This window comes from Somniosus microcephalus, chromosome 3, assembly GCF_052327205.1.
Source record: "Somniosus microcephalus isolate GS21.2 chromosome 3, FLI_Smic_1.0, whole genome shotgun sequence".
NCBI classification, from domain to species: Eukaryota; Metazoa; Chordata; class Chondrichthyes; order Squaliformes; family Somniosidae; genus Somniosus; species Somniosus microcephalus.
The window spans coordinates 274,224,611-274,237,473 of record NC_140989.1 but is presented as its reverse complement, the minus strand read 5'-3'; the positions used below and the strand labels follow the sequence as shown (position 1 = coordinate 274,237,473).

General features: G+C 46.8%; 1 protein-coding gene across 3 annotated transcripts in view; it reads left to right on the top strand.

Annotated features, from left to right (window-relative positions):
• The window catches only part of axdnd1 (axonemal dynein light chain domain containing 1), a 209,007-nt gene extending 196,502 nt beyond the window's left edge, over positions 1-12,505 (top strand). Inside the window, exons 29-30 of one of the 3 annotated variants that reach the window (XR_015077655.1) lie at positions 8,097-8,237; positions 12,218-12,305. Coding sequence is in view for 2 of the 3 variants with exons in the window: in XM_085982558.1 (XP_085838684.1) it covers positions 12,218-12,327 (110 nt within the window). In the remaining variant the exon portion in view is untranslated. Of the gene's footprint in view, positions 1-8,096; positions 8,238-12,217 lie in introns of all 3 variants that reach the window. The other 2 variants (XM_085982558.1, XM_085982557.1) reach the window with 2 other exon arrangements.
• The last annotated feature ends 358 nt before the right edge of the window (positions 12,506-12,863 follow it).

The following is a 12,863-nucleotide window of genomic DNA, read 5'->3' as shown; positions in this document are numbered from 1 at the left end:
CAATTGTACCGTGCAGTAACCCATAATGGTCGATGTCTGAGTTTTATCAGCCATAGAGATGGTACCCCGAGTAGGGACCACCTTTAGGGAGAGTTGTTGTGCTAGTTCAGGGTGGATAAAACTCTCCGTGCTTCCACTGTCAATTAAACATTTAACCCCGCACCCGTTTACCTCGATGTCCACCATAGATTTGGATAGCGGGTGCGGCCTGGTCTGGTCCACTGTGACCGATGCCACTGTAGGGCCCTGATCGAGACAAGATGGCGTCCACGCTGTCTGCTCACAAGATGGCGGACCCCACGAGGTCGGGCAAGATGGCGTCCAAGATGGCCGCTCCCACGGCGGTGGCGGGTTTTCCGGCGGGGTTCCCTCTGCACACCTTCCCGAAGTGCCCCTTCTTACCGCACTTAAAGCAGGTGGTGCCTTTCGCCGGGCACAGGTTTCTGGTGTGCTTCGACTGCCCGCAGAAGTAGCAGTTGGGTCCCCGACACGTCGCGGCTGTCGTAGGGCTTCTGGGGGGAGAGCGGGGCCCCGACGGTGTCGGGCTGCCGGGCGGGGAAGATGCCTTCCAAGATGGCGGCGCCCTTGATGCACACGTGGCGGCGTGGGCGGCGCGGGCTGAAGAGTAGGCGTCCGAGTTTCTCTGGGCCACATCCAGGGATCGCGCTGTGTCCACAGCCTGTTTCAGGTCCAATCCCGTTTTTTCCAGCAGTCTCTGCCGGATGTAAGTGGAGCTGAGGCCTGTGATGAAGGCATCGTGAACAAGCTCGTCAGTGTACCCTGCGGCTTTTACATCTTGGCACTTGCAGTCTTTGCCAAGCGTTTTCAGGGTGACTAGGAACTCATCCAACGATTCCCCAGGTCGCTGTGCGCGAGTAGCAAGCAGATGCCTAGCATACACCTCATTCGTAGGCTGCTGGTAATGCGCCTTTAAGATGTCGCAGGCGGCCGGGTACGTGTCGGCGTCTTGGATGAGGGGGTAAACCCTGTGGCTTGCCCAATTCCACAGGATTCCGAGTTTCATACTTTCAGCGTCCGTAGCGCCTGTGACGGCTGCGGAATTGTCCAGGAAGAATTCCATACACATAAACCAGTGTCCGAAGCGTGCTGATGCGTCCGAAGCATGCTGGTCCAAATCCAAACGTTCGGGTTTCAAGAGTTGATCCATTGTGTTGAAAAGTAAGTTAATAAAATTGATGTGCCTCAATAAATCCGAGACACAATGTTAGCGGAACAAAACAAGGCTTTTATTAACTTAGAAGGTAACACACAGTGGAGAGGTATCTTCCATCCAGAGGTCTGCAGTACTGGATGTGAGGCACGCTGAGCCTGCTTACATAGGGGCCAGGTATGGGCGGAGCCCTACACACAATACAATACAAGGCGAGGAAACGGAACTGAGGTAAGGGAAATGAAACTGAAACTAAACCACAGGCACAATCACACAGAGAATACAGATGAGTGATGAATGGCATATTTCATCACAAGGTGCAGCAGGATGAAGTTGAGTGTGGCTTTGCACTCACCTTTCCTGGTCTAATGAGATCATTGAAATGTTTACGGCACTGCACCCAGGTCCTCCTGACCACATCCCTGCTTGTGCCCTCCTCTGCAATTTGGAGCCTGTCTCCTAGGGAAGTCTCTTCCACCCATTAGAAGGGAAAAGGACCTCCCTGCATTCTCTCACTCCCTCCACAAGCATGGAGGGAGTCATCGGAGAACCTGGGTGCAGCCCTCTATCTCAGTGCAGTCATGTTTGGCACTCTTTCCAGCAGTCCAATTGTGCAGTGTGATGCCTGCACACTCCTAGATGAACCTTCAAATGCAATGTGGCCCTGGCTCCTTTAAATATCCCAGCTGAAAACGCGTCATTGCTGATGTCATCAGACCCGTACCATTTATTAGGGCCGGGTGACACGCAGGGTGGTCTTAATAGGCCCCATTAATGTAAAGTTGATCCCAGGAGCAGCATGGTATGAAGAACGGGGTTGTGACCCGCCATGGTGCCCGCCCGCACCCGACCCGCCCAGGTACAGAAAATTCTGGCCTTGCGTTTTAGTGAAAAGCTAAGGTCCATAGTGCAAGATGCTACCTAGGTTGAAAGGAATAGATGAGATGGAATAAATCAGGTAGTAGGGATTAGGTGATGTCATGTTTTGTCTTTAAAAGCCATCAGCACCTTCCATATCATTCTTCTTGGGTAGCAAGGATCTGGAGCGTGATTTCTGCTTGCTTACTTTGGTCAGCAGCAGCCTAAATACAACAGAGCTTTGCTCATCGCTGTGATGCAACAAATTTACTGAACAGCCAAGCTGTTCCAGTACAGCTACAACACTAGCATCTATCCGACAATGTGGAAAACTGTCCAGGTATGTCCTGTCCACAAAAAGGACAAAACCAACCCGGCCAATTACTGCCCCATCCGACTACTCTCAATCAACAGCAAAGTGATGGAAGGTGTCACCGACAGTGCTATCAAGCGGCACTTACTGACCAAAAACCTGCTCACCGATGCCCAGTTTGGTCCCGCCAAGACCACTCAGCTCCCGACCTCATTACAGCCTTGGTCCAAACATGGACAAAGGAGCTGAATTCTAGCGGTGAGGTGAGAGTGACTGCCCTTGACATCAAGGTAGCATTTGATCGAGTGTGGCATCAAGGAGCCCTAATAAAACTCAAGTCAATGGGAATCGGGGGGAAAATGCTCCACTGGCTGGAGTCATACCTAGCACAAAGGAAGATGGTTGTGGTGGTTGAAGGTCAATCATCACAGCCCCAGGACATCGCTGCAGGAGTTCCTCAGGGCAGTGTCCTAGGCCCAACCATCCTCAGCTGCTTCATCAATGACCTTCCCTCCATCATAAGGTCAGAAATGGGGATGTTCACTGATGACTGCACAGTGTTCAGCACTGTTCACAACTCCTCAGATAATGAAGCAGTCCATGCCCGCAGGCAACAAGACCTGGACGTTCAGGCTTGGGCTGATAAGTGGCAGGTAACATTCGCGTCACAGAAGTGCCAGGCAATGACTACCTCCAAAATAACAACAGAAAATGCTGGAAAAACTCAGCATGCCAGGCAACATCCGTGGAGAGAAATTAGAGTTGATGTTTCGGGTCGAAACCCTTTTTCAAAACTGGAAAGGAAATAAAATAGATCGAAGTCAGGGCTGCGATGGAACAAAAGAAGTGAAGAGACATTAAGAGGTATTCAAAACCAGACGAGACGCTAATAGGACAGTGGAGACAAAAGACGGCTGAGATTAGGTGTTAAGTATACTGGCAGGATAAGAGACAGCTGCCATGTGGGAGAGAGAAGGGAGAAAAAAAAAAGGAAAGGTGGGGGGGGAAGGGAAGACCCAAAACAAAGGGGTGGAAAAAAATATAAGTAAAAATGTAATAGGGGCCGAGGTTATGATCTGAAATTGTTGAACTCGATATTGAGTCCGGAAGGCTGCAAAGTGCCTAATCGGAAGATGAGGTGCTGTTCCTCGAGTTTACGTTGAGCTTCCGTGGAACAATGCAAGAGGCCAAGGACAGTGAGGTCCGAGTGGGAATGGAGCAGTGAATTAAAATGACAGGCGACCGGAAGCTCGGGGTCACCCTTACGGACTGAACGGAAGTGTTCTGCAAAGTGGTCACCCAATCTGCATTTCGTCTCCCCAATGTAGAGGAGACCGCATCGTGAGCAGCGAATACAGTATACTAGATTGCAAGAAGTACAAGTAAATCGCTGTTTCACCTGGAAGGGGTGTTTGGGGCCCTGGACAGTTGCAAGGGGGGAGGTATAGGGGCAGGTGTTACATCTCTTGCGCTTGCACGGGAAGGTGCCAGGTGAAGGGGAAGGGCTGTTTGGGGTGATAGAGGAGTGGACTAGGGTGTCTCGGAGGGAGCGGTCCCTACGGAATGCTGAAAGGGGCGGTGAGCGGAAGATGCGTTTGGTGGTGGGATCACTTTGGAGGTAGCGGAAATGGCGGAGGATGATCCGTTGAATGTGGAGGCTGGTGGGGTGAAAGATGAGGACAAGTGGAACCCTATCGTGGTTCCGGGAGGGAGGGGCAGGGGTGAGGGCAGAAGTGCGGGAGATAGAACGGACATGGTCGAGGGCCGTGTCGACCACGGTAGAGGGGAATCCTCGGTTGTGGAAAAAGGAAGACATGTCGGAAGCACTGGTGTGGAAGGTGGCATCGTCGGAGCAGATACGGCGGAGACGGAGAAACTGGGAGAATGGAATAGAGTCCTTACAGGAGGTGGGGTGGGAGGAAGTGTAGTCTAGGTAGCTGTGGGAGTCAGTGGGCTTGTAGTGAATATTGGTCGATAACCTATCCGCAGAGATGGAGACGGAGAAGTCGAGTAAGGGAAGTGAAGAGTCAGAGATGGACCATGTGAAGGTGAGGGAAGGGTGGAAATTGGAGGCAAAGTGAATGAAATTGTCTAGTTCGGGGCGAGAGCAGGAAACGGCACCGATATAGTCATCAATGTATCGGAAAAAGAGGTGAGGGAGGGGACCCAAGTAGGACTGGAACAAAGATTGTTCCACATAGCCCATGAAAAGGCAGGCTATCTAGGACCCATGTGGGTACCCATGGCAACACCTTTGATTTGGAGGAAATGAGTGGAGTTAAAGGAGAAGTTGTTCAATATGAGAACAAGTTCAGCCAGGTGGATGGGGACTGGTCGGGCCCCTGTTCAAGGAAGAAGTGGAGCGCCCTCAGGCCATCCTGGTGGGGGATGGAGGTGTAGAGGGATTGTACATCCATGGTGAAAAGGAAGCGGTTGGGGCCAGGAAACTGTTAAAGTGGCGGAGGGCGTCCGAAGAGTCGCGGATGTAGGTGGGAAGAGACTGGACAAGGGGAGAAAAGATAGAGTCAAGATAGGAAGAGATAAGTTCCGTGGGGCAAGAACAGGCTGAAATGATGGGTCTACCAGGGCAGCCCTGTTTGTGGATCTTGGGAAGGAGGTAGAAGTGGGCTGTGCGGGGTTGGGGAACTATGAGGTTGGTGGCAGCGCGGGGAAGATCAGCAGAGGAGATGAGGTCAGTGACAATCTTGGAAACGGTGGTTTGATGTTCGGTAGTGGGGTCATGGTCCAGGTGGAGGTAGGAGGAGGTGTCGGAGAGTTGGCATTCAGCTTCCGCTAGGTAGAGGTCAGTTCGCCAAACAACAACAGCACCACCCTTGTCAGCGGGTTTAATGACAATGTCAGGGTTGGATCTAAGAGAATGGAGTGCTGCAAGTTCAGAAGGAGGTAGGTTGGAGTGAGTGAGGGGAGCAGAGAAATGGAGACGGCCAATGTCACGGCGGCAGTTAGCGATGAAAAGATCTAGAGAGGGTAAGAGGCCAGGGGGAGGGGTCCAGGTACAACGGGAATTCTGCAAGCGGGAGAAAGGGTCAGTTGTGCGGGGGGAAGACTCCTGGCCAGAGAAGTGGGCACGGAGACGAAGGCGGCGGAAAAAGAGCTCAACATCGTGCCGAGCTCGAAATTCATTGAGGTGGGGGCGTAAGGGAATGAAGCTCAGGCCTTTGCTGAGGACTGATCGTTCCGGGTCAGAGAGTGGAAGGTCAGAGGGGATAGTGAAAACGCGGCAGGGGGTGAGATTGGGAGAAGGGGGGTCAGAGGAAAGCGAAGGGGAAGAAGGTTCCAGAGGGGCGTTGGTGTCCAAAAGTTGATGAAACCCTTTTTCCGCAACTGAGGATTCCCCTCTACCGTGGTTGACACTGCCCTCGACCGTGTCAGTTCTATCTCCCGCACTTCTGCCCTCACCACTGCCCCTCCCGGAACCACAATAGGGTTCCCCTTGTCCTCACCTTTCACCCCCACCAGCCTCCACATTCAACGGATCATCCTCCGGCATTTCCGCTACCTCCAAAGTGATCCCACCACCAAACGTACCTCGCCTTTCAGCATTCCGTCGGGACCGCTCCCTCCGAGACAGCCTAGTCCACTCCTCTATCACCCCAAACAGCCCTTCCCCTTCGCCTGGCACCTTCCCGTGCAAGCGGAGGAGATGTAACACCTGCCCCTATACCTCCCCCCTTCCCACTGTCCAGGGCCCCAAACACCCCTTCCAGGTGAAACAGCGATTTACTTGTACTTCTCGCAATCTAGTATACTGTATTCGCTGCTCACGATGTGGTCTCCTCTACATTGGGGAGACCAAACGCAGATTGGGTGACCGCTTTGCGGAACACCTCCGTTCAGTCCGTAAGGGTGACCCCGAGCTTCTGGTCGCCTGTCATTTTAATTCACCGCTCCATTCCCACTCGGACCTCACCGTCCTTGGCCTCTTGCATTGTTCCACGGAAGCTCAACGTAAACTCGAGGAACAGCACCTCATCTTCCGATTAGGCACTTTGCAGCCTTCCGGACTCAATATCGAGTTCAACAATTTCAGATCATAACCTCGGCCCCTATTACATTTTTACTTATATTTTTTTCCACCCCTTTGTTTTGGGTCTTCCCTTCCCCCCCACCTTTCCTTTTTTTTCTCTCTTCTCTCTCCCACATGGCAGCCGTCTCTTATCCTGCCAGTACACTTCACACCTAATCTCAGCCGTCTTTTGTCTCCACTGTCCTATTAGCATCTCGTCTGGTTTTGAATACCTCTTAATGTCTCTTTTACTTCTTTTGTTCTATCGCAGCCCTGACTTCGATCTATTTTATTTCCTTTCCAGTTTTGAAAAAGGGTTTCGACTCGAAACGTCAACTCTAATTTCTCTCCACGGATGTTGCCTGGCCTGCTGAGTTTTTCCAGCATTTTCTGTTGTTATTTCGGATTTCCAGCCTCTGCAGTATTTTGCTAATGACTATCTCCAACAAGCAAGAGTCTAACCACCTCCCCTTGACATTCAACAGCATTACCATCGCACAATCCCCCACTATCACCATCCTGGGCATTACCATTGACCAGAAACTTAACTGAACCAACCACATAAGCACTGTGGCAACAAGAGCAGGTCAGAGGCTAGGTATTCTACGACAACTGTCTCACCTCCTGACTCCCCAAAGCCTCGACACCATCCAGGACAAAGCAGCCCGCTTGATTGGCACCCCATCCACCACCTTGAGCATTCACTCCCTCCACCACCAGCATACCGTGGCTGCAGTGTATACCATCTACAGGATGCACTGCAGCAACTCGCCAAGGCTTCTTCGGCAGCACCTCCCAAACCCGCGACCTCTTCCACCTAGAAGGACAAGAGCAGCAGCTGCATGGGAACACCACCACCTCCAAGTTCCCTTCCAAGTCACACACCATCATGACTTGGAAGTATTTTGCCGATCCTTCATCGTCACTGAATCAAAATCCTGGACTCCCTACCTAACAGCACTGTGGGAGTACCTTCACCACACAGACTGCAGCGGTTCAAGAAGGCGGCTCACCACCACCTTCTCGAGGGCAATTAGGGATGGGAATTAAATGCTGGCCTTGCTAGCGACGCCCACATCCCATAAATGAATTTTAAAAATGTATCGCATGATGGACATAAGGTAGGAAGATTGCATATTGCTGATACTGAAAGATACAGGCATCACAAATATATTTGCAATACTATTTTCCTAGCACTTTAGAAAACATATTTAAGATGCAAGTAGTTGTGTTTGCTCTTTAACCATAAAACATTTTCAAATGTAAATAAATGAGAATATGTGTTTGCACTACCCCCTACAGTGCATTTGCAGTATTTGCTGTCCTCCAAATCTTATTTCTCAGTTTACTTTTCACAGTGGATTGCAGTTCTTACTAAAACTGTCCTTGATGTAGTATTGCAGCAGGAGGTTTTTATTCCCAGCATCAAGTCTCCAGTGACCAGTTATAGGTTGGGCTTCATCGATTGTTTTTGGTCGCAAAGTCTGAATGCAGCACCAAACATCACAAACTTTTCCCCTCTGGCCTCAGCGCAAACATCAGTCCTGTTCAATGACACAACTGCATAAAGTGCTGAAAAAAATTGCAATCTTTTTTTTTCTCCCCACCATTCACTTTAATTTGTAAATTTACCATCTGGTTGTGTGGGTTGTGCACTCTGGATATTATCCTTCCACAGGAGAGTTGAAAACTACAACTCTGATGATGCATTTCTCTCATGCTCACAGAATTTACCAACAGGCCTAGTTGAAGAACTCAAGCTCTGTGAACAGAGTAGAGCTCAAGTCCCAGGCCACACACAGAAGGGTAGGCCTGTGCAGAAGGAGCTTCTTGGAAGCATTTCTAACATACAGTGGATAATCTTATGAGTAAGTTTAGAATTTTTTCTAAAATGATATAATTTATAATTTATTGTGATGTAAATTTATTTTTTAGGTATATGTATTGTGAATGTGAGGAAGTAAAGTGCTTGTTCAAAGGACAAAGAAAATTGAGCACCTTAGTCAGTTTTATGGAACTTGGTAGATGGTAGCTTTGGGGAAAAAATTGAATAATAAAATTGTTTCTGTGGTGTTTGCTGATTGTTGATGAGTAGCTTTTCCTACACATCAAGGGAATGGAACTGAATTTTGGCTGGTTAGCATTTAAGACTATTTTAATCAATTGGCATGGTTAATTTAAAAGATAGTAGTTATTTGACCCAATTGCTGTCTTTACCCTAGGGACACTTTTCAGGTACAAAGCCTGAGAGACGTGCTGCTGCAGACATGCATTAGCCATAGGTCATTTTTAATTGTATAGATTTTTTAAAAAGCAATAGTGAAAGTTTGGAAGTGGCAGAAAGCAAGGTGTCACCTAATTGCTGCTTTTGATTTCCCTCATCCATCCTTCTTAATCCTTCTTCGTGTCCTGTATTATGGTCATTGGCCTTTCATTGAGAAACAAAATGCCTCGGGAAAAGTGATCCATCCATGGCTAACTAAAAAAGTTAAGGATAGCATTAGATTGAAAGAAGAAGCTTATAATGTTGCGAAGAGTAGTAGTAAGCCTGAGGATTGGGAGAGTTTCAGAAACCAGCAAAGGATGACCAAAAAATTGATAAAAAGGGAAAAAATAGAATGAGAGAAATCTAGCAAGAAATATAAAAACAGATTGTAAGAGCTCCTACAAGTATATAAAAAGGAAGAGAGTAGCAAAAGTAAACATTGGTCCCTTAGAGGCTGAGACAGGGGTAATTATTATGGGGAATAAGGAAATGGCAGAAACGTTGAACAAATATTTTGTATCTGTCTTCACAGTAGAAGACACAAAAAGCATACCAAAAATGGTGGGGAACCAAGGGTCTAATGAGGGTGAGGCACTTAACGTAATGAAGAGGAAAGAGTACTAGAGAAACTAATGAGACTAAAAGCCAACATATCCCCTGGACCTGATGGCCTACATCCTAGGGTTCTAAAAGAGGAGGCTGCAGAAATAGTGGATGCATTGGTTTTGACCTTCCAAAATTCCCTAGATTCTAGAAAAGTCCCAGCGGATTGGAAGGTAGCAAATATAACACTACTATTCAAGAAAGGAGGGAGAGAGAAAACAGGGAACTGCAGGCCAGTTAGTCTGACATCAGTCATTGGGAAAATGCTGGAACCCATTGTTAAGGAAGTGGTATTCGGGCACTTAGAAGATCATAACATGATTAGGCAGAGTCAACGTGGTTTTATGAAAGGAAAATCATGTTTGACAAATTTATTAGAGTTTTTTGAGGATGTAACTAGCAGGGTAGATAAAGGGGAACTAGTGGATGATGTATATTTGGATTTCCAAAAGGTATTCGATAAGGTGCCACATAAAAGGTTATTTATCAAGGTAAGGGCTCATGGGGTTGGGGGTAATATATGAGCATGGATAGAGGATTGGTTAACGGATAGAGGATTGGTTAACGGACAGAAAACAGAGAGTAGGGATAAACGGGTCTTTTTCAGGTTGGCAGGCTGTAACTAGTGGGGTGCCGCAAGGATCAGTGCTGGGGCCTCAGCTATTTAGAATCTATTTTAATGACGTAGATGAATGGACCGAGTGTAATGTATCCAAGTTTGTTGACGATACAAAGCTAGGTGGGACAATAAGCTGTGAGGAGAGTCTTATGTTCATTAATAAATAGACATTCTTATTATGAACACAGCTAGCTTTTGCTAGACACTTTATTGTGCCCATGTGGACTAGGTACAGTATCTGTAGAGGCATCCATCTTGACTGCTGCCTTCTGGGTAGCCTAGTGCCTCATGGGTAATGTAGTCTTAATATACATACAGCTGGGTAGTGTAGTCTTATATACATACAGCTATATACAGCTCTACGGCTCCACCTAGTGTCCACTATAGAATGACATGTTATTGATCATTACAGAGAGCACAAAGAGTCTGCAAAGGGATATAGATAGACTAAGTGAGTGGGCAGTAAGGTGGCAGATGGAGTATAATGTAGGGAAATGTGAGGTTATTCATTTGGTAGGAAGAATAAAAAAACAGAATATTTTTTAAATGGTGAGAAACTTTTAAATGTTGCTGTTCAGAGAGATTTGGTTATCCTCGTGCAAGAAACACAGAATGCTAGCATGCAAGTACAGCAAGCAGTAAGGAAAGCAAATGGCATGTTGGTCTTTATTGCAAGGGGGTTGGAGTATAAGGGTAAGGAAGTCTTGCTACAGTTGTACAGGGTCTTGGTGAGACCACACCTGGAGTACTGTGCACAGTTTTGGTCTCCTTATCTAAGGAAGGATATACTTGCCTTGGAGGCGGCGCAACAAAGGTTCACTAGATTGATTCCTGGGATAAGGGTTGTCCTATGATGAGAGATTGTGTAGAATGGGCGTATACTCTCTGGAGTTTAGAAGAATGAGAGGTAATCTCATTGAAACATACAAGATTCTAAAGGGGATTGACAGGGTAGATGCTGAGAGGCTGTTTCCCCTGGCTGGCGTGTCCAGAATTAGGGGACATATTCTCAGGATAAGGGCTAGGCTATTTAAGACCGAGATGAGGAAGGAATTCTTTACTCAGAGGGTTGTGAATCTTTGGAGGGCTGTGGATGCTGAGTCTTTGAGTATATGCAAGGCTGAGATAGAATTTTGGACTCTAGGGGAATCAAGGGATATGGAGATCGGGCGGGAAAGTGGAGTTGAGGTCGATGATCAGCCATGATCTTATTGAAGGGCGGAGCAGGCTCGAGGGGCCGTATGGCCTACTCCTGCTCCTGTTTCTTATGTTCTTATGCTCACCTAGGTTTCACAAGTTACAAAGTTCCTAAAATGCAGGCTATGGTTGTAAAATAGAAACACAAGCAGTAAAACTCGATTGACTCATCAAAGGAAGAGCAAGGGATGGAGATGTTTAATGGCAACTTCTGGAGAAGCAAGAGGAGACAAACTGGAGCAACAGAAAGAGACTTAGAAAGTAATTCCAAGACACATCATGCTATCAGCTACTCATTCTTTCCCAGGACCTCAAAACTCAGAAATTCCTTACTTACCTCAGCTTCCCTCCCTTCAACAATCTAGCTTTTTATGAACCCAAGTAAAATTTCACCTACCTGCTATTATTTGATTTACCTCGTCTTCTCCAATTTTCCCTATATTAATAGTGTCTTGAATTATGACTGCCATTAATTTAGGTTTAATAATTTATTTTTGAAGAAGTTCATAAAATACCGGCTAGTGTTGGAAGATATGAACAGGAGGAAGAAAACCCAGAATGACTCAGTAAAGGAAAAGCAATGGTGAAAAATGTGTCAGGAATAGCAAAACTATGAATGTTCTTGAAGGCTGGGCTGAACCATTTCTGAGATAATAAAGGTTTAGATGCTTAGGATTGATTAGGCAATTTTATTGATGTACAGTATTTATATTTTTCCAAATCAGAAGTTTAAGCATTGCACAATATTGAGGGGCACCCAAAATATTACTTTAAATTGTTGCACATATGGTTAGAGAGCCTTCTTCTCACTGATAGAAAATATTCCGGCTCACCTCTTAAAAAAATAATTGGGCGGAGTGTAAAGCAAGCCGCCAATTTGCTATCACCTGTTTTGCTCTACCACCCAAGATGAATTTTACCCCCATGCAATGTTCCCGTTAAGCTGCACGGCCGCACAGCAGTGTGCAGGCCGGAGGTTCCGCGCAGGCCGCTTGCTGGCTTTACAACGGAAAAACCGCGCATGCGCGGAAATTTAAATGGGCCGCGCAGCCCTTTAAAGGGGCCGCACACCCAAAAAATAATTTGAGGGAGCATTGCCCTATTTAAAAAAAAATCTCTGATTGATGATGTGTTTGACAACAAGTATTTCATCTTTCTTCTAGGTGTACAGCTAACCACGTCTGTGTCAGCTAGATCTGTTGTAAAGGTCCCAAAGCCAACATCTGCCAAACCAAAAAGCGCCAAAACCACCAAGTTTAAGACCAAAAAATGATGGTCATTGCCTTATTATGACATCATGTTACACCTTTGCAATAAAAAACAAACAATTTTTTTCAGAATTCTGTGTTAAGTTGTGTTTTTTCCCCTAATGATGCAGAACATGTTTCAAGTACCAGTCAGCAGTACTTTTTTGAAGTAAAGTTGAAATTGTGTCATAAGTGAGCATCTGTTCCACCTTTTGGCCTTATTGTCATGAAGTCATCACAAGCAAATGTCTCTCAAAACAATTCAAACCAATATTAAACACACTTCATTTAAAATAAAGTAGTTTCTTTGTTTAACTGAGCTTTAAAGATTATGGACCACAAATTTCAGAGGAGACCTATTGGGAACAAATCTCTGGTAGGGCGGAATTACCTCCGCCCCATGAATGTGCCTATGACTCTGGCCTATATCCTGGGGTATTTACATATTTCTGATGGATGCCTGCACCATATACAAGGTTGTGAGAGAGAGGAAATTAATTGTGGTATCTTGTCATAGCATTAGTAGTCCATGGGAAATTCAACCAAGAAATTTTCAACCTGC